Here is an 18,943-nt window from a genome sequence, read left to right as displayed (position 1 = left end):
CCCAGTCGATTTAAAGCTTTCGTGACTGCAGGGATTCATCTTCTTGGTTCTTTCGGTAAAGTCACGTAGAATCGACAGACCTGCTCTCCACCTGAGGACGGCTGCTTGCATTGTGGCCGAAACGTCGTGAGAATTATTTTATTATGTTTTATTTTTGTTATTTTATTATTTCTATTCTACGTGACTTTACCGAAAGAACCAAGAAGATAAACACCCAGTCGTTACTAGCTTCACTAACCGTGCGTGATTTTCAATTGATTGTATGTGTGCACTTTAAAACTTAGTTAGAAACTCGATCCCCCCCCCTCCCCCCGTTCAAACGTGTTTCTTGCCCAAACAAGCATCCGCAAGAGCGGCTCCACACTAGACATCTGCTTCACACATCCATGCTAACGCACTGAGAGCTTGTCTTTATTTAGTCAGCATCTTGGGTGTTGCCAGCTCCTTCCCCCCAGTAAATTAATAATTCAATTGAGGAGCCTACGCATGCTTTCCCCTGTATTTTGGCACATGTCAACCCAGTCAAACCATTGTGTCTCCACTGTGGCCCACTTAATTAAAAGTTGAAAGCCGCATGCACAAGTGCTTCTTCCACGAAAAACCCTGTCAATTCAGTGGCAGCCATGACAAGGACCAACTCATTCATCAAAATTTTGGGTGGCACCACCACCAGTGGTGGTGCCACCCAAAACTCAATAGCCAGCTGCGGCTAGCGTCAGGTACGAATGATATCTGCACCGGTCCTGGATCCAGTCACCCTTGACCAACACCCCCACTGACCAGTCTGGTGAAGTATGGTCAAACAAATTCCCATTGCTGACTCGGTGTTGGGATGTCTTCATCCAGCAGTGGATGTTCAATGATGTACACACACACACATATATATTTGGTAGTTCAAATTTTGGGGCTGACTGAAAACTTTATCAGTGGTATCGAATGGGGCCACAAAATAACTCCCATGGCTTTCTATAAAGAGTCTGAAGGTGTTATGGGGGGGGAGGCGGATGAACGTGATCTTTTTTCTCCAACGTAATTAAAGGTCAGAGGTGCAGGATTCAAAGAATGGTCCCAAGACGTGTTGCAGACCACCGTGCTCGCGCTCTTCATTAGGCGTTCACAGGAGACTCCCAAACACAACAGCTGATCGGCCAAGCCACTTGAGCTTTTGCCTTGTAGCAATTAGAGTGCATGTTATTTTGAGATTTTATTACAGTTTTGGCCTCAAAATTCCATACAATTTAATTCAACAGCTGCTCCTCGAGTGCAAGAGTAACATTCCTCATATTTCACGTCATTCATCACTGTAATAAGTCTATTTGTCTCATACCGACACTGCTTGTAAAGTTATGGTGTTTTTATAAGTTGTTGACAAAATGTTTTGAATGGAGGCACAACAACAAACAACAACAAAGTGACTTATATGTTTCTTTTCCAGCTACGCCAGCCTTGCCACACCTGAATGGATTACCTTCCGTGTGGGCTGAGCTCCCACTGAATATTCCATCCTCTAAAACAGACCAAGCGCAGGTACCAGCATTTAAACCATGCCCATTGGTATTTGGCTACGTTGGCTTTGGCATTTCGCCGATGTACAAATGCATCCCTTCATTTTACAAAAGACATATTTGGTAATTGTTCAACTAACAATTCGATATTTTTTGTTTTTGCAGAGCCTCGGCAGAAAGTTACAGTGCCCAGACTTGGCGAAGGGGCCTCCGCTCACCTTGCCACTGCTGCCTGTGAGCACCCAGCCCAAAGCAGACAGCGGCTCGAACTGTCTGCCCTCCAAGCCTCTCTTCGCTCCATCCCCACCCCCCGTCTCTTCGCCAAATGCGACGTCCGCCGCAGCCTCCAAAGGCCACGAAGCGTCACCCAGAGCATTCTTCAGCCACTCTCCACTCGGGCCTCCCCCATCAAAGTACGACTTGCTGCTCTGGGGTCTGGAGAATCCTTCTTCGGTAATCCCACCTCTTCCACCTCAGCCTCCCTCGTCTTCCTTCCAGCCATCTTGGTTGTTGGATGCCAACAAGTCTCCCTTGGCACCAGCAAAGGAGCTGGCGTCGACTGGGGTAGCGGCGCAGCCTCATTCGCCGTTGGGTTTGGCGGCTCTGCAGTCGCCGGTGACTTCTCACGCAGCTCAGACAACGCCATCGCTCTCCAAGTCTTTATTCTATCAGTCGCCACTGCTCTCGCCGCTGTCTCCGATCCCTTCCACGCAGTCTCCCAGTGTCATCCTTGGGCTGTCGCAGGTGTCCTTGATATCTCCCAAGTCTTTTGCAGACCAAGCCTCCCCACGGTCTCTGCAGTCGCCCAATGGGAATCTGGAGCAGCCTCGGATGACCGCGGCTTCACCAGCCGCTACCAAACCCCAGCTCGGCACCGTGTCACCGTCGGCTTATTTTACGCCATCCACCAGGCCAATTCCATCCCCGAGGACTCAGCTGTCTCCTGGTTTGGTGTCAGGTTTACCCCAGGTTCCCATCGTCACCCCAAGGTCATTCATGCAGAGAGCTGGTGTGTCGTGGGAGCAGCCCAGCAACACCCAGAAAACCGTGACAGCCACCGAAAAAAATGAAAAGCCAAAGTCTGAGATGACGCACGCGAAGGACATTTCGGCCGGTGATGCAGGCGGCGTTTTCGGTTCGACGGCAGCTGAGGAAAAGGACACCATCGACCGGCACCGGCTGGAAGCGGAGCTGAGCTGGGCACGGTTCGGCATTGGTGGGCAGGAGAGGCGACAGTCTCCCACCGCGTCCGACTCGAGTGGTACAATCTCCACACCCGAGTCGGCGCGTGCCCGCTCGCCCGCGCCAAGAGCAGAGCCAGGCGCTGGGAGTGGCACCGTGGAGCCCAGACCAGAAAACCAGATGTCGATCCCCGCACGCCCAGTGGTCAAGTCGGCCGCGGCGAGCAAAGCCGAGTGGCTGAACACACCGAGTAGTTTACCTGCGAGCGATTCACTTTCTACCGCCTTGTCACGGAACCATGTCGCCAAAACTGTGGGCAACGGGGAGGAGCTCAACCACGTCGATATCCTGCACCCCGAGGACGTGAGCGTGTGTTTGGTGGAAGACGTCCACCCCGGGGCCGAGGGGGAAGACGACCCGAACACATCCACGTCCCTCTTGCTGACTCCGCCCTCAAGTCCTCCGCCGCCCCCGCCCCCCAACGAGGAGCCTGCGTCGCTCTTCGTGTACCGGCCTCACACGACGCCACCGCGGGCACGTCCGCTCTCCCTGGACGCACACCTCACCCCCAAGAGGTCCGCACCTTCGCGTCTCCAGGACACCCTGCGGCAGAAGTCCCTGGAGGAGAGTATCGACGAGATCCCCTTCGCGGACGAGGAGGAGGATGGCGACGACGACGAGGGCGGTTCCTGCGCAGACTTCCGGTCGCCGGGCTCAAGCGTGTTTTTGGACGAGTCGTTCCACACGCCGCCCACAAGCCGTCCGGCAGGCAGGACGAGACCCGTGTTCGACCGTGACAGCAGCTCGCGCAAGACCACGCCCTGCTCCAAGATCTCTCCTGAGGCCAAGGAGGTGGCAGAGAGCAGGCTGCGGGAGCGCGAGCAGGTGGTGAAGAGCAACGTGCTGCGTGACGCAATGGCGCAGCAACGTGAGAAGCTCAAGGGCCGGCTCGCAGGAGAGGCCTCGTTCTTCAGCAGCCCCGCATACGCCCCCCACGGCAAGAAGCCCTCGACGTCGGCGGCGGAGGCGGCGACGAAACCGCCATCCCTTATGCCGAGCGACCGCCACGTGGACAGCGAGCCGGCGCGACGAAAGCACGAGTCGGCGAAGGGCTCCAAGTCCGTGAAGCTTGTTGACGGCGACGCTCTGAAGGAAGAGTCTCAGGTGGACGATCTGCCCCTGAGGCCCAAGAAGAAAATCCCAGCGAAGGACCTGGGCAGCGAGACGTCGCACACGTCTAGCGAGGACGTGCCGGGCAAGAGCAAGAAGCGCGCCTCGCTTTTCTCGCCGAGGAAAAACAAGAAGGACAAGGCGGCCAAGATGGAGAGCCAGCGCGCGGCGGACGCGGCCGCCCTTGCGAACGAGAGCAACGCGAGCATCGCGAAATCTCGCTCGCCGCTCTGGAAGGTGTTCTCGCACGGATACAGGAAGGAGCGCAGGAAGGAGAAGGAGCTGGAGGAGAGGACGAGGTCGAGCACCACGTCCAGCGTGGGCACGGTGGACTCAGCCACGGAGCAGCCAATCATCACAGCCACCCCCAAGCCAAGTAAGGGCGGGGCAGCAGCATCTCCAGTGTTCATTCGTCATAGCCCCCTGCCAAATTTGTTGTGAACTGTTGCAGTGCGATGTTAGCACGTTTTCAATTATGACAGCCAGGCTTGTAATGATACGTTCATAACTTAATCAATTAACGTCGATTATTATTCTCATGATGAATGCATCGATTCGGTTGTGAATTAATGGCGATTTGTGACCACTGACTTTATTTCAATATCTCACCATTATGCCTTCCATTTTACTGTCCTGATTTCCGTGGTGCTTTTTAAATGTCTTACCTGTGAGCGTGCATACTTACTTAGCCTGTGTAACCTGTTTAACACGTAGGCTTCGCCTCACAAATCACTCGCACACCCTTTCACCCACCTCCCGAACTCACTCCCCACTCGCTCACTCACGCACCTACTTACTTACTCGACCACTCACTTGGCCACAAACTCACTCACGTACCAAACTGCTCGCCCACCACGTAACCCACTCACAACTAAACGGACTCGGCAAGCGAAGACACGGCACCCGCAACCGATCCCGTAACCCGTGTGCGGTGCGCAACGTCTAGTGGCGCTGCACCCTGTGCTGGCCATGCGGAGGCAAGCCAGCCAGACAGAGGACGACTCGGAGCTGTCGAGCGAAGAGGTGCTCAACGATCCATCCTGCCAGCGTGGGCGACGGCGCGAGGTACGTCCCCACGACTACGGCGCGGCGGTCGGTGTTGCCCGCCTCCCGAGCCAAGCCCCACGGGGCCGGTGGTTTGCGTTACCGTCGCGGAGTAGGCCGCTAATTGCTGCAATTGATCCACAAAATACGTCCGCCTGCTGAAAAATGGGCATGGGGACAATGTGACAGTGTGTGCCGGTGCGTGCCAGGTGTGTCATGTCTCAAATGTACACGCAGCCTGCAACAAAATTACAAGTTGAGTGACTGAACTTACACGGCACGATATTCCTCGTTAAAGGATATGGTGTCTCACCGAGCTTTCACCTGGCTCTATCACTCTAAAGGATCATTAATTATTGACTTCACTCACTGCCAGCTTTAACCCCGCTTTTTGCTGACTCACACACTCATCGGGTATCTCTGAAGGATAAACGCCGGTCACCCTTATACTCGGACATAGTCATCCTTTGCATGTGCAGACGCCAACTATTTTGCTTTTAACGCATATGCTACGCATGCTGCACTGTTAATGTATTAATTCCGGTGTCGTTTATTAATATTGTTTTGCTGACTCTAACATTTCGAAGCTGTATTTAAATGTTGTGTTTTTTGGCACGTATGCTGGAGCATGCCACTGAACTTCTCGTTTTGCCTGTCGTGAACACATTGTTGGCTTTAACGCTTTGACGCGTGTAACATGTATAACAAGCATGAAGGTGGAAAGGTACTTTGACATGGGCAGTCTGTTCACTTTGGCCGTGTCCCCTGACTTCAGTGCGGCTGCTTCATAGACAATCGCATTGCCGTGTGCACGAATTTTATTTAATGTGGCTGGGGCACATTAAAGTTTTTTGCAATTTGTATTCAAGTCGTACAGAGCATTAAGTGGCTTTGTGGGAATATTACAAGTGGAACTACATTGGAAGAAATTGGCCATCCGTGCACGGCAAGCCACATAAATTGGGTTGAGTAATGGTTGCCTTAAAACTGTCTTCTCTCGGTAACCTTTTAAACGTGCACTAGAACCATGATTATAAGGTGTAGGCTCAGGGAATTATGCAAATATATTATAATAGTAATTATATATCTTCTTGGTTCTTTTGGTAAAGTCACGTAGAAGGGAAGTAATAAAATAATAAAAATAAAACATAATTAAATAATTCTCACGACGTTTCGGCCACAACGCAAGCAGCCGTCCTCAGGTGAAGACCAGGTCTGTCGGGGAGACAGCGTCTGAATGAAACACCACCACGCTTGGAGCGTATATTTAAGCTGGGTTGGAAGGGGGGAAGGGCGCCTTGACAAAATAATTTGCATATCAAGAGGAATTATATAGTTTTTATATACGGTAGCATCATCATTCATGCAAAGTTCGTCTTACAATAGTGCACTATCCGCGAACACTGCGGTGCATATAGATGAGGGAGGTATCAGACGATTAGTGAGTGTTTATACGTGGGAGGAACCAGGAGAAAATCCACACATGCCATGGGGTAACACTCTGAAACAATCTGACACCTAATCAAAATGTGCACTGTCCAATATAACAGACGTTAATGCTGTTCTCTTTATTGTCAGCATTAAAAATAAGACGGCAGGTTTTGCAATGAAAGGGCCTTTTGTGGCAGTGTTCTTTGAAGAAATAATGACATATTCTTGGTTCTTTCGGTAAAGTCACGTAGATAGAAAAGAATAACATTAACATTTAAATGAATAGAAAAGAATAAAAGCAAAAAGCAAAAAAATTACCTGCTGCAAGTTTTCACTTGAAACATAGAGAACCATCTTCTGGACAAGCCATAGGCATTTGGGTAGAAACACATCTATGTTGTAACAGTGTTGATTAATACTTTTTTTACAAAGTAATTGGATAGTCTACTTTCCTACTCCAATCTCAAATAATGATGTGATAGTGCATTTTGTTATCAGCTGTTGTATCTGTCACCCATTCGTTATCAATTGCACATTCTTAGGACAGGGTTCAGAGTATCCATAGAAAACCCAATTAATTAGTGAGTTGCTATTCCTACAATCATGGTTCTTCTGCAACACCACCTCATGCTGGCTTTGTGCGGTATCCATCGCCCATCTAACATTGCACCCCTGTGTTCACCCACGACCCATGGCATGCACAGACCCGCGATATTTTTGACCGTGTTCAGCCCCTGCTAAGAGAAGGGCAGTTACAGGTAGGACCGTTGGAGACGGATCTCTTCGTTATCCAGGCCACCTCCTGTGAAACGAGCAATGTCAACAAACACGATTGCATTTCGTTTTTTTTCCTTCTTTGTGTCTTTGTTATAGCATGCAGACATAACCATTAGAATATTTCACAATTGAACATGCATTGTTATATTTTTATTTTAGTTCTGGAAATTGATTATGCATTTCAATTCAAAATCACACCAAACTTGTTTGAGCATTTCACAATTAAAGTACACATAATGAGTGAATTGCTGCACAATATAATGTTCGTGTCCCTTCTAGCCAGTGAAGTGATTTATGTCAGACCTATTCATGAAAGAAATCGCTTAAGAACACTTATTAACTCACTTATTCTGGTGTTATTACGGATGGCGCAATCTGCACTGACACACTCATTTTACCAGATGCGTGTCCATCCATTGCTTCCATGGTTTCCCCTCCCGTTCACCACCTCCGTTTATTTACTGACCTCTCTCGTTCCTTGTGTTTGAAGTTCACTTATGTTCCGCATGCCTTGGCCTTCAAGAGCTCGTTTGTGCTCAAGGTAGTACTAAAGCACGCCCTCCCGCCAAGTTTGTGCTTGACTGCCTGTGGCCTAATGCCAGATGTGGTCACTGCTTCCCATGTGGTGCTGTCGCGTGTGTTCACGATTGCATTCTGCAGGTTTGCTCTTAAACTGCGTGATCTCCGCAGGTGCCACACATGATGACAGCCCTCCCAGAGCTGTAGAGGACATCTCTAACACAGTGTAATGTTCATGTCCTGTCATCGATTGATTTTTACCAGATCTATTCATGAAAGTACAAATTTTACGTTAAATAAAATAAGATTTTGGGCATTCCTATTGATACAGAGTATATCACGAATAACAGACATGTTCTATATTAACGTTATATCCGATTATGTCTATCGCTTCATGACAGGACATTTTTTTATTTTTGTTCTGCTGGTATCTGGGATGGCTGTCCTCAGCTTATGAATCAATGTAGGTTTAGTGTTTCAGCTTTAGATGTGTTTTAAAATGTGTGCCGGTGAGTGGGGGAAGATGTGTGCAAAGCTAATTGATGGAATAATCTCGATTTGAAGTTTTCGTGACTGCAGGGATCCATACTCTTTGGTTCTTTCGGAATAATGTGCGAGTCACTTTGAATGTCGGTTTCAATTTTGTGATTAGCGCCGCTATTTTCCATGTATTTACAAAACAGCATCATGTGAGATTTTTGGGAGGGATAATGTCATTAATAAGCAAGCGCGATGAATCAACCGGGATCTCTGAAACACAACGTTTGATTTCTGAGGATCGTTTTAAATATTTGAATGCTTCACTTGTATCCGTATGCCTCTCGCTCTCCGCTTAAGGGAGGCTTCTTGTCGGAGTCCAGCAGAGGGCGACCTCTGCATTCAATTATAAAACACCTTTCCCGTCCACAGTGTAAAAGACGCAATAAATAAATAAAAGTGAACACTAACATGCAAAGTCGAGTTACACACGATTGCATTGCAATGCTTCTTATTCCTTTCGGTCATACAAGTTTAGTTGTTATTTTTGATTAGGGACAATATAACAGTTAGTAGGCTACAGCCCCTTTGTCAAGCCACTGCTGAGTGAGGGGCACACCATACCATGTCACTCATGTAGGTTGTTTGACCATACTTCACCATAATGGTTAGTACAAGTTGGTCAAGGGAGGATCCCTAGGACTGGCTCGGATTTCACTTGGTAATTGAACTCGCGTCACTAAGTTCACAGGGCAGTGCAGTAACTGCTGAGTCTGCACTCTGTCCACTGTATTTGTATTTACTACGCAGCTGTAAAAGACGAGGGTGGGAAATCCCAATACTCATGTCTTAAAAGTTCTGCTGGACCCGTAGGCATAGAGAGATATTGGGACTTCATCTTATATATAAACGTAGTGTAGGATCCATTTAATTACGTCCATAATAGAGGGTTTTTTTGGGTTAGATCGCGAATATACAAATGTGACGTTAAACCCGCCACCACCCGACACAACCAATTAGTAAAGTTTGTCACGTAAACAAAACATGCTAATTCGTCACTAGTTCAGCACACCGATGTGTTGGAGAGTAACCCCACACCATTTCGCGATCTAATCCAAAAAACCTCTATTATGGATTATATTGATCGCAAAAGCCTACGTCATTAAATTACGTTTGCACCAAGTAAATAAAACTCATTGCCCAAAGAAGAATATGTTTGGAAATCGGTAGTGTGCCGAGTGCAACCCGTTTTATACCCGGATATGACAAACGTGAAGTGGATGGCTCGCCGAGCCATCCTCTGCACCGTGCCTGCCTTCACCAGTCGCTGTGTGTGACCCCAGAAGCCGTACACGGAGGAGGAGCTGAATGAGAAGCTGACGCGCAGGGTGCAGCGTGCGGCGCGCAAACAGGCCAAGCAGGAGGAACTCAAACGGCTGCACCGTGCACAGGTGCTCGCCGCGCCACATCCGCCACGCACGGCACAGCACGGCACAGCACGGCACAGCACGGCACATTTCGTGATTTATGTAGAGTCTGTGAGCAGATTATTTTTTTACACCCTTTCCCATTCCGATGACGTGCATGTACAACGTTAGTTTTTCTTACGATTCCGTTCCACATTGGAACCGGAAGAAAAACGAAAATAAAATAACTTTATCGGTACCGTGGCTCTCACAAATCCATGCGGAAGGGTGTGTCGTGCAGTTTGGCGCCATCTGTTATAAAATGTGGTCGTGTCGCTACAGTTCTTTGCGGTGAGTACAACGTTGTTAAAATAACAGCATTATGCTTCTATAAAGACATTTTTCCGTGATTTTAGTGATTTGCTTACCTTTCCTATACTTTGCACTCCTATCGTGTTCTTGTGTTGTATGTTGTTGTAACGTTGCGACCCGCCCCCAACTGGACATCTGCGAAAAATTGCTTGCTTTATCACTCATCCGATTCCTCCAGTATAAAGATTCTGATTCAGCTGGCCATGTCGTGTGTCTGCTGCAGATCATCCAGCGGCAGCTGGAGGAGGTGGAGGAGAAGCAGCGAGCCCTGGAGGAGCGCGGCGTGGCCGTGGAGAAGGCCCTGCGTGGGGAGGCAGGTAGGCACTCGCCGGAGCTGCCCACCACCGCCACCCTCGTCGCTCCCGCCGGCGAATTATCCACGCTCGTGTGACGCTCCGCCGGCCGTCGGTCGTTTACCGATGCCCCGTTGACGCATCTAGGGGGGGAAGATGGTCAGAGATTGCTGGAAACGGAACCGTGGAAACCAAAGTTTGTGTATTAGAAAAGCGATTTGATCGTGGATATTGATCCTGCCACAGCCAGGGCTCTCTGGCAAGGATAAAATCATAATTCTGAAACAGCTGCAAGTGTGAGCATTGCAAAATTGATACGGGAGATGGATATTTCACTCGGGCTGAAAAACGCCTCACCATCACTATCATTCACACTAACTTATAAAAGGAAAATCACGAGCTCATGTTTCAGTTTTTTCTGTTTTTAGTCATTATGAATGCAGACTGTGTTTATTGGCCCGTGTGTGTATCTCACTGCCAGTAAAAAAACCCTTCATTTGAAATTTGTATCTTTAAATTGGTTTCCAGCAATTACATTGACCCCCAAGAGTATTGCTCATCTCTTGTTGAGGCTGTGATGTTGAACAGCCTCACGCTACTTTTAACTGAATCTAAGAGAATATACAAGTAGCACTGTATGCCCTCATGCACTGATCTGAACTATGCCATAATGACTGCCTAATTGTTTGCCTGATGTTAATTCTTTTGAAGCCAAGTGATCTCCACGATTGTGCTCAATGCTTCTTCATGTTGTAAAGTATTTGGTGCAGTAAATGTGTTTACTTGCTTCAATTGTAAAATAGACACTGTTATAGTCATGGCCTTGAACTGTGTAAATATATAAAGTGTAATGGACACTCGGGGCATTTGAAATCCTTTGAGAGATAGTTCCTTTTTACAAAAATTCTCACCAACCTAATTTCGCATTACAGTAGAAGCCCGATATAGCACGGCTCATGACACCATTCGGATATATACTGTGGGTCAACTCATGCCCCCCGAAAAAACAAATATAACTCGTTAATTGGCTGATCCATACCCCGAACCCTACACCACCTGCCCTCCCCTCTCCATTCTCTCCATTGGTAGCACATGCGTAGTTGGGCAAAATAGACGCAAAAAAGACAAAGATCTCCCATATAACCTTTAACATACTTTTAGGGCAAGTGCTGTTAGCGAGCACCTATGAAGGCCTACACAGCACACGAGAGGGTGGGTGTCCAACACCACGCCCTGCCACCTTTGTCTTCCCTAGTTATGTTTACACACCACACCAAGTATTCATTTGAGGCTGAGTCTACCTAGGGGAGGTCCAGGACCGGTTCAGATAATTGTCACTGGTGTTGGCCTTGAGCGGGAATTGATCTCGGGTCGCCCGGATTCAAAGTGCAGTGCGTTAACTGCTATGCTACCAGTCCGCACAACTAGGCACGGAGGCACACATACAGACACAGACACGGGGACACAGAGACATGGATGCATTTCTCATTATAAAGCGGTTAGTCTATCATCTCTATGCCCTGCTCTGGTGTCATAGACTAAATGTGCTTGACAGTGTAAAACAGTGTAAAACATGTAAAGCTGCTTGATTTTTTATCATCCAGTCTCAAAACGTTTCACTGCCTCTCATACTTGATGTTGGTGTCCACTTGTTTTGCTTTGTAAGGCACTTCTGATTGCCGTCCATCGTCAGTCAGCCAATTCTCTCTCGTGTGCATTTTGTTGATGTTTTTTCGTTGTTCAAGAAACTGTGATTTCTTTCTTCCGTCCACACTCAAACTGGCAGGTCCTCTCAGTGACTAACAGACAGGCCTAAATGGGGTTGATTGGTGTAGGACGATAATTCTTACAAATCAATCCTAAACTCAATTTAAAACCGTGCAACTACTGTATGTACAATATTGACGGAATGAGACTGTTTTTGCACTAAATAGATTGTAAAATATACGCATATACTCGTATACTCCGTACCAATAACTATGTGCCTGCTCTCTGTTGGAAAGCCAATGCACCCACGTGCGTAGCAGACGTCCGCTAAAAACAAAACGGCTGTTGTCCCATCACGTGTAATATCAGAGTTACACATCGACAGTCGTTCCTGTTTAAGTTGGCCACCGTTGAAGCTAATTCCCTCGGTGTTTAACCACAATAGGCAGAGCCAACTGCAGCCTTCAAGGCCACATGCAATCTATTTTACCCGAGATCAATTGACGTGTTTAATGCATGTCACCCAGTTAATTTGCAAATGCAATCTGCCCTCTGCTGACGACGGCAAGAATTGGTCTTCTTCCAATGCAGTCTGATGGCACGGAATGCTTTTTTTTTCCCCCAGATCTCAAAATGTATTTTTTTCTCTCTCTCTCTCCCCCCACCGAATGCAGGCACATAATGCGTACACGTTACGTAATCATACTTAATGAAAGCTATCGCGTATTGATTGGCAGTTTGATGGTGCATCCAAATTCAATGACTTGGGCCCTGCCTCTCTGTGCTCTGTCTTCTGTGCCTCCTGCCACATTGCATGGAGCGTTTCCCGGTTGTTTCACCTGATGCCAGATGTTTTTGATAAAAACACGATTTCAGATATTTTAAAAAATGAATACAATTATCATTTCATTGCCTGTTACCATGCAGCTTTCTTTGCCTCAAAGGTAAAGCGGCAAACTTTTTTTTAGTGTAGTGCATGATTACAAACTTTCTGATTGTTTACGATTTCTGTTTTTTTTCTCATACGTTGACGCCAAGCCAATCGATGTAGACTATTTTCTTATTTACTAAATCATGTTTTAAAACACTGCGGAATAATGCCTGGCTCATATCGCATTTCAGTAAAAACCCCATCGGCTTTTGTCTATGCTTCTGTGATCTTGCTGGTTGTCAAATGGCGGCGTTGCGTTGTGTCCGCCAAGTGCTAACTCACGTATGTCTGCAGCTTTATGCCTCCTGCGGCCTCTGCTCGTGCTTTGTGTTTGCCTGGTCGAGACCTCGGTCATTGCATTGGGAGTGCACTGTGTAATGCAGCATCACTAACTCTCTCTCTGCTCCCTCCTGTAGACTACTGGGGAGACACTAGTAACACTGTAGATATCTACGGATTGCAGCTGGTTGGTATGTATGCTGTTAAGGCTGCTTTCTGTCCGTGTGATAGACACTCTGTCCTGTTCAAAGTGGTGATTTGGCTTGTTTTTCTTTTCTGGTGAGCCTTGTGTTTCAGTTTAGTTGTGGGCGATTTCGTAGATGTAGCATTTAATGAACCCACTTTAATCTGATCACCATCAATCTAATGGATGTTGCAACAAAGCCACTTCCTCACCCACTGGAGGCTTAAAAGTGTTACAACAAAGTCAAGGTGGCCGTTCAAAATACAGGCAGCATCTCCTGTAATTAAAACTCGTATGGCACCGCGTCGTTCAGTTCAATCAGAAAAATCGACAAATTGCAATACGTTAATTATTGGAATGTTCAAAATATCGCTATAGTTGCACATTTGTGCAATCGGGGATCAATGTTTTTAAACAAATATTTCTGGCAATGTATTGCACGTAAGTTAAATAATAGCCTCTAGTATGAACGAAGTGTCTTTGACTACATCCATTATTAGGCTGATGGTGACTGCAAGTCTCACACTGTCTGAAGGTGGTATTACTGGGGCATGAACTAGACTGAGTTTTTCAATCCCTCGATTGAATGGGCCTTGCGCATTTAATAACATTTCATTTAATGTATAAGGGATTCATTTTTGAGTTCTGCGTTATAAGCATTCACCTCATTGCCACATCAGTCTGGTTGGAGGCTTGCATGTTTGATCTCATGAAAAGCATCTGGAAAAGACTGCGCTTATGTCTGTGTTTAACTTGCACCGCATTCCCTTAAACTGGACGTAACCGCAGTTGTAGTCCAGTTGTTTTCAAGTGGGTTGCCTCACTATGTTCCCTTTCTCATGAGTTGCATAAAAACAATGCATGTAAAGCAAATGGAAATTCCTATCAGCATTTATGCAATCACTGCCACTGTCTGGTTGATTGTTTTTTTTCTCTCACCCATTGTCCTCTTCCACTTTCCTATGAATTTTTTTCTGTACTGAAAAGTGGGGGTCGTTATTATTTCGGGTAACTGCAATGATGACTGCTTCACATTTCAGGATTGTCACAGCTTGCCAGCTATTCTCAAGGATGACACTTTGCATTTCTGTACTGTTAGTAAAACATCATCATCGAATTGTGTCATTTTAATTACCAGTCAGTAATTTTTCCTTTTCGGTAACTTGTTTTGTCAATAGATATATGCATAATTGGAATTGAAGACACCCATTTTCAATGTCCTGAATGTGTTCTGTCACACAATTTTACGAAAAGAAAATTCCTGAAAAAGCATTATTACAGTCTAATTGTAATTACCCTGATTTTAAAAGACCCTGAATATGCTTAATGTAGTTGTGAATTACTTCTAAGTGTTTAATTTTGATTAAATGCGCTTATTATTTAAAATGTCAACCACGGAAAAATGGACAACGGGTAATTTTTCTTGACATTCATCGCCACCGAATACAAAATAAGGCCACGTTGTCGATTATGAACTTGAGCCTCGCTCACCTAAACACATTTCAACGCGGACCGTGAAGCGGGTTTTCAGGTGGTCGTGTCATACGCAATCGCCGCTTTCACCTCGCGTGGCGTGGCGCCTGGTTCTGTAGCCAATTGTGTCGTGCGTGGAATCTGCTTCGTGCCGCCGTCACCAGTAGAGTGGTGGCACGACGTTCACATCTCAGTGCCTCTTCCCCCATTCGAGGTGCCTCCGTTGATTTCTCCAACAGCGTAGCCCCAGAAGCGTTAAGCGGTTCGCTTTGATTCGCATCAACGTGAACAAAAATGGCGTATGGTTACAATGTAATAGCTCGTTCATGACCACTATTCAGTCTGGTATGTATGTATGTATGTTCAACTTCTTTCAGACCATACGTAGCCAGCCGTGCTAATCGGAGGTGCGGGGGAAGGACAACAAATTAAACACAAAAGGCAGTTATAAAGAAATGCGTTTTCAATCTAGATTTAAAAGTACATGGCTCCAATGTCTTCCTAATGTCAGAAGGAAAAGTGTTCCAGACGGCCGCAGAAGTGCATCTGAAAGTGCGCGATGCAGTGACCGTCTTTGTTTGATGGTTAGCCAAAAGCCGGTGCAGGGATGAGACGGAGTTTGTGTGATGTTTAGTACATTGATTATGACGTCGCAGAAGCTTATCACAATTAAAACTTCAAAAATCTTGGTTACGCTCTGATTGAGATGAATTACGTTTTCGTAAACTTCCTTGTTTATAATGGTTACATATTTGGTGGAATCCAAACTGCTCTCTTAATGTTGTTTTTGTTTTGTGTCATTATGTTTGTTATGAATTTTTTTGTCTCTCCAAAATGTCCGGTCACTACATATGCATACATACTACATGTATGTTACATAGTGTGGTGTGTATGTATATTTATACGAGTATGTATGAGTGCGTGTCTATTTATATACGTTATCATTTCCTTCCCTGCGTGACTGCATAACGGAATATGAAATAAATTAAGTTGCAAAAAGAAAGGAAAACGCCAGACGAAAGTCTTTCCGTGTTCTGATCTTAAACTCACTCTCCGAGCCTCGAGTTCTGTGCGGTTGCATCGGACACAAGTGGGCGCCGTGCACCCGGTTTGCAGTAAACGTGCAGCAGTAGCATTCCTTGTGGGGGTCTCTAAGCTTAGTGGCTGTGGGCTTCATGCCGGCGCATGCTTTTAAGCCCATCTCCACCGGAGCTGAATCATTCGCTGGGAATCCACTGCTTTAGCTTGAGGGTCCCTACGATTCAGAAGCACTGCCACTGCACCCATAAATTTACTTGCGCGTGGTATTTTTCTCCACCTGATTTCTTATTACGTACATTGTTTTCTCACTTTATTTCCTCGCCTGTTTTTTTGTACGAGTTAAAACAAAAAAATCCAATCCATTTTGCGTTGGTCACATTCTTCATGCGGCTGTCACCTGTACCTTCCTGTTGGCATTGATTGCCCGCACCCCTCAGCCGTCATTGCTCTTGAGCCACCACGGGCTTGCCTCTGCTCACACCTCCACCTTGCCCACCACCCCCCACCCCTCCGGACCTCCTACCCCCCCTGCTGTCCTCCTCCCCTTGCCCGTACCACCCCTTGCCCCCCACTACCTCCTTACACACGGCTCCCACTACCTCTTCCCCGACCCCCCCCCCCACACGCCTCGACCACTCTCCTGCTCTCTGTGTCCTCTGCTCCTCAAGTCGAGTCAATAGCTGGACCCCCACAACGGCGCGCTCTTTCCTTCTGTCCTTGCTGTTCTCCGAAACGAGGAGGTAAAGTATCTTGCTGACGGCGCAGGCAGTGGGCCTTCAGCCCCAAGGTGCTTTTACCGGGGTGGGGGGTGGGGGGTGGGGGGCGGGGGGTGGGGGGTGGGGGGTGGGGGGCGGGGGTTAGGTGTCCCGCACCCAGAGCGGCGGAGAGAGGTTTTACATTTTTTAGTTGCCACCTTGTTTGACTTTGTTCGAGGAAAAGTGTCTTTTGCTTGTTTTTGAGCTTCTTGGTTCAAATCTTAAGCCGACGGGATAGGTAGGCATGAGAGAACACGACACGCCATATCAATATTTGCCCATTAACAAATTGAAAGCTTCTTCTTGTAAGCCTCAAGTCACATTATTACCACAAAATTATTACCACAAATAAAAGATCAGAAATTGGTACTTGAATAAATCCTATAAGACAATTCTAACTGTAAAGCAGTGTTTTGTAAAAAATATCCTCAGCATGCCTTAATTCTTCCCCTGTGGCCTGATGATTCACATCATGTAGCATTAACCACAATAATTTTTAAAAACTCATAAATTACATAACACTGGTTCTTCCAGTGCAAAGCCAAATTTGTTATGATTTCCTGGAGGGCATTACCGTAACTCCTATAATTTGACATTTCCTTAACGAACCTAAATAAAATCTTGTAAAACATTTCTCAGGCGTCTCACTAATTCAGGGTAGGGTGTGGGGACACAGTGGTTGTATGTATGATGTATGGTTGAAGTTCTAGTGCATAGCGCTGTGAATATGGCAACCTGAGTCCAAACCCCACCTATGGCTAGTGTCAGTGGTGAGTATCGAACTAGTCCGGGCCCCTTCACAAACCCACACTGATGGTGAAGTATGGTTGAACAACTCACAATGCTGACACGACGTGGGGAGGCCTCCATTGAACGGTGTCTTGAGTGAAGGGGTTTCAATTGTTAAATTTTTTCGGGCTTTTAGTTTTTTCTGTGCCGCTTCCTAACGACACATCCACCGGTACAGCCTTCACGTCCTTCCCAAGGCCTTGGCTTAACCATTGATTTCGGGTCAAGACTGGCTGCAATGGTCTGCCGTGTATTTTAACCGCCGCATGTGAGCGTCTAAACTATTACCATCCAGAATGCTGATGGCAATGTGCTCGCGTTGTCTCTAAACCCCCATCTGAAGACTTGTCTGCCACCCACGTGTTTCGTGCCCATGGAACGTTTAAAAAAACAACATATTTTTCATCATTTAACAGCATGTGTATTTTCCGTTGGAGTGTATTTTAATACGACTGTCTTGTTTTTGCATCCTTTTCTCGAGTACTGTGTGTGTCTGCTATTTAAAACGTGCTTCTGTCTATCTCACTTAAGAATTGCCTTATGCTGAGTCTCGTCTCGGATGGAAGTCCGTGGAAGTCATTCCTGTTTACTATAAACATCATTTCAATAATGCGATCATGAAAAACTATTAACACAGTCCATAATTGCTTCTGCTACATCTCTGCATTCAAATCTTTGCGCTGCCACATTTTTGCAATATAAATGCAAAATGTTATGCAGTACCAAAGTGGTGCCTTCCACACATTTCCTTTTTTCATGCGAATCTGATTGCGAACGTTAAATACGCTTGTACCATGTTAATGTGCTTGTTGAGCCTTCATCTGCAGACCTCTGCTCTCAGCAGCTCTCGTTGCATTGTGTAAACATTTCATGCGAAGGGGCGCACGTGGTCATTGCTAATGCAGTCGGCGCGACTGCTTCTGTGGATCCTTTGAGCCTTTCTTGTTCCCGTTTGAGCGTAGGTTTCTAGTCCCGTGTAAACCGCACTAGAACCGTCACATCTACAGATAAGGGTTAGACTCGGGTTAAGGAGTCTTCTCATTTTTTAAAAATCCTTCACTTACAGGTGTTTTGTAACAGAGGACCTGTTACTCCCCGAGTCATAAATGATCAAATTGCGATTCATATTTCCATATTCCCCGGATTATATCGACACTCCAGAAAGTAAGACGCACCCCCAATCCTTGCAGTGGGTGTTCATGTTAAATACATCTGGTCGCATGTGCACACACACATCGACTGGATTACAAGGTGCACCCCAAACCTTTGTTTTAAAACATAGGAAGACGTCGCGTCATAGTCCCGGAGAATACGGTAATTGTTACATTTCTGTCCACTCCAGCAATGTCTATATTTGGGCAGTTGCCGTTATCCGTAATTTTTCTTTGTATCATCACAAGGTCATGTGAAATGTTCTGGGGGGGGCGGGGGGGGGGGTAACAATTTGTCTTATTTGCGTGTTTGCTTGTTTTATAAAATAACTTATCTTACTTTTGATAACAAACATCGCACCAGCAATTTGAAGTAAAAAATACTTAAATGCATCACAAGCTATAGCAATATCAAGTTGTAATAACATATTTAAAGTATTTTTTCATTTTTTATACA

The 18,943-nt window shown here is 46.4% G+C and overlaps 1 protein-coding gene across 22 annotated transcripts in view; it reads left to right on the top strand.

Annotated features, from left to right (window-relative positions):
• MICAL3 (microtubule associated monooxygenase, calponin and LIM domain containing 3) overlaps nt 1-18,943 on the top strand; it is a 137,370-nt gene that overhangs the window by 112,087 nt on the left and 6,340 nt on the right. For 11 of the 22 annotated variants that reach the window (XM_078858967.1, XM_078858983.1, XM_078858981.1 and 8 more), the window contains 9 exons: nt 1,436-1,527; nt 1,671-4,233; nt 4,804-4,922; nt 7,037-7,090; nt 7,600-7,650; nt 9,449-9,556; nt 10,107-10,200; nt 13,231-13,284; nt 16,460-16,531. In XM_078858967.1, the coding sequence (XP_078715093.1) occupies nt 1,436-1,527; nt 1,671-4,233; nt 4,804-4,922; nt 7,037-7,090; nt 7,600-7,650; nt 9,449-9,556; nt 10,107-10,200; nt 13,231-13,284; nt 16,460-16,531 (3,207 nt within the window). The other 11 variants (XM_078858982.1, XM_078858984.1, XR_013637094.1 and 8 more) reach the window with 11 other exon arrangements.

This window comes from Lampetra fluviatilis, chromosome 8 (genome assembly GCF_964198595.1).
Source record: "Lampetra fluviatilis chromosome 8, kcLamFluv1.1, whole genome shotgun sequence".
Lineage (NCBI taxonomy): Eukaryota > Metazoa > Chordata > Hyperoartia > Petromyzontiformes > Petromyzontidae > Lampetra > Lampetra fluviatilis.
Note: the sequence above shows the minus strand (reverse complement) of the source record. Positions and strands in the feature narration are given on the sequence as shown.